Raw genomic sequence first — 1,667 nt, 5'->3', positions numbered from 1 at the left:
ATCTCAGATAATATTCATTGGTAGATATAACATTTATTTATTTATTTATTTATCAGAACTCACAGGAAAGGATAAAATTGTCACAAGGAAAGCAATCACTTGGTCTTGATAATACAGCAGAAATCAAGAGGGCATTTTAGTATAATTAATAGATGGTTTTGCTTCTGCTTCAGTCTAGATTTAACAATAGGTTACTAATTACAAACGCACTGCAGCATTTCACAGATCCTATGTTACCTCACATAGCGATCATCACCGTTGACTGCATATTGCTCCCCACAGCCGGTCGGTCTGAGGCCGAAGTCTGAGCAGAGATTTTGGTAATCTCGGCACCAGTTTTCAGACGCAGACAGACCGTCGGCCGGCAGCCGCGCCTCGATGGCGAAGAAGTCGAATCCCTGATAGTGTTGGTTTGCGGTACGGAGGATCTCAAAGGCGTGGTTCCCAGCTGAGGGTAACGGGACACATGCGAACAAAAACGATTTGAAAATGTACGTTACCGAAATACACTGTTGATTTCGATTCGCATTAAGATTCGCCTGTTGGTCGCCAGAGGCTAGGGTCGCCAAATTAAAAAATCCGCCAGAACGTCGAGTGCATTTTTCACCAAAATTTTAACCTATCAAACTGTGCGCGGCTCGATGACTGGCGTAGACTCGTCGGCCGATCGATTTCTCTGCTGAGTGACGAGGGTATTACTGGACGGGGGGAAAGTTTAATCTCCAAGCAGATCTTTGGGCATAGGGCAAAAAGTGACTGTTTCAGCTGACGGGGCCAAAGATCTGATAACAAATCGCCTAGTGGGCGCCGGCGGCAACCAGACACCGTCACAATTTTGACCCAAAGTCGGATATCTGCTTGTATTTTGACAAAGTTACTTAGAATTAAAATCCTTTCTAAATCTTAAGGTCGGTATCTCCCACCGGCAATGCAGAAGAGGGCTTCTCCGGAACTCGTAGCGATGTGCACCTAACACGCCCCGTATTAAGTTAGCTAGCAAAGAAATCGAAAGGAAGGCGAACCCACCAGGCCACTGAATTGACTAGGACGAGGGAAAAACGCTTAAAATTAGTGAAAATAAATAAATTGACCTATACTTATATGTCAGGAAATACTTTCAAAAAGTCCTAAAATATTATGTGAGGCACGATGTGTGATCTACTTGTAAAATAAAATTAAATGAAATGAGAAAAATGAAGGTTAACATTTAGCTGTATGGAACCATTCGTTAAACACAGGGAGCAAAGTTTTCCATTCTCCGACATTCCAAACTGTACAAGCTAATTAAACCTGCTTTTAGCACAGACACACAGAAGCCTATTTTTAAACGAAAAGAATCAAATTCATGGCTTTACCTGACGCCAGACCGGGTGCGCACAGCACGAAAAACAGACAAACGGCAGAAAAACGTTCCATCGTGCACGGCGGTGAACTCTAGAATGAACAGCAGCTCTGCACTTTGTAACACTTTCTTGCACTCAATAAATAATCAAGCAACGTTGAATTTGGCAAGTTTTTATTTGTTCCGGTAATTACTGTGCAAGAGATTCAATCAAAAGAACATTTACAATTTGAAACATTCAAGCATAGTCAAGATACCTACATTTTTTCATGGTAACGTTCCTATGTATCACTCCAGGTACAGTCTGTACCGGGAAACGGAACAC

General features: G+C 42.3%; 1 protein-coding gene across 2 annotated transcripts in view; it reads right to left on the bottom strand.

The window, feature by feature from the left end:
- Positions 1-1,431, bottom strand: part of LOC109475507 (fibropellin-1-like) — an 8,184-nt gene extending 6,753 nt beyond the window's left edge. For both annotated transcript variants that reach the window (XM_019776140.1, XM_019776141.1), the window contains exons 1-2: positions 1,356-1,431; positions 238-448 (exon numbers count right to left, since the gene is read on the bottom strand). In XM_019776140.1, coding sequence (XP_019631699.1) covers positions 238-448; positions 1,356-1,416 — 272 coding nt within the window. In that variant the 5' untranslated portion in view covers positions 1,417-1,431. The remainder of the gene's footprint in view (positions 1-237; positions 449-1,355) is intronic.
- Between the last annotated feature and the right edge of the window lie 236 nt (positions 1,432-1,667).

The sequence above is a fragment of the Branchiostoma belcheri genome, unplaced genomic scaffold (genome assembly GCF_001625305.1).
Source record: "Branchiostoma belcheri isolate BF01 breed outbred unplaced genomic scaffold, Haploidv18h27 scaffold34, whole genome shotgun sequence".
Classification (NCBI taxonomy): domain Eukaryota; kingdom Metazoa; phylum Chordata; class Leptocardii; order Amphioxiformes; family Branchiostomatidae; genus Branchiostoma; species Branchiostoma belcheri.
This window is presented reverse-complemented; position numbering and strand designations above follow the sequence as displayed.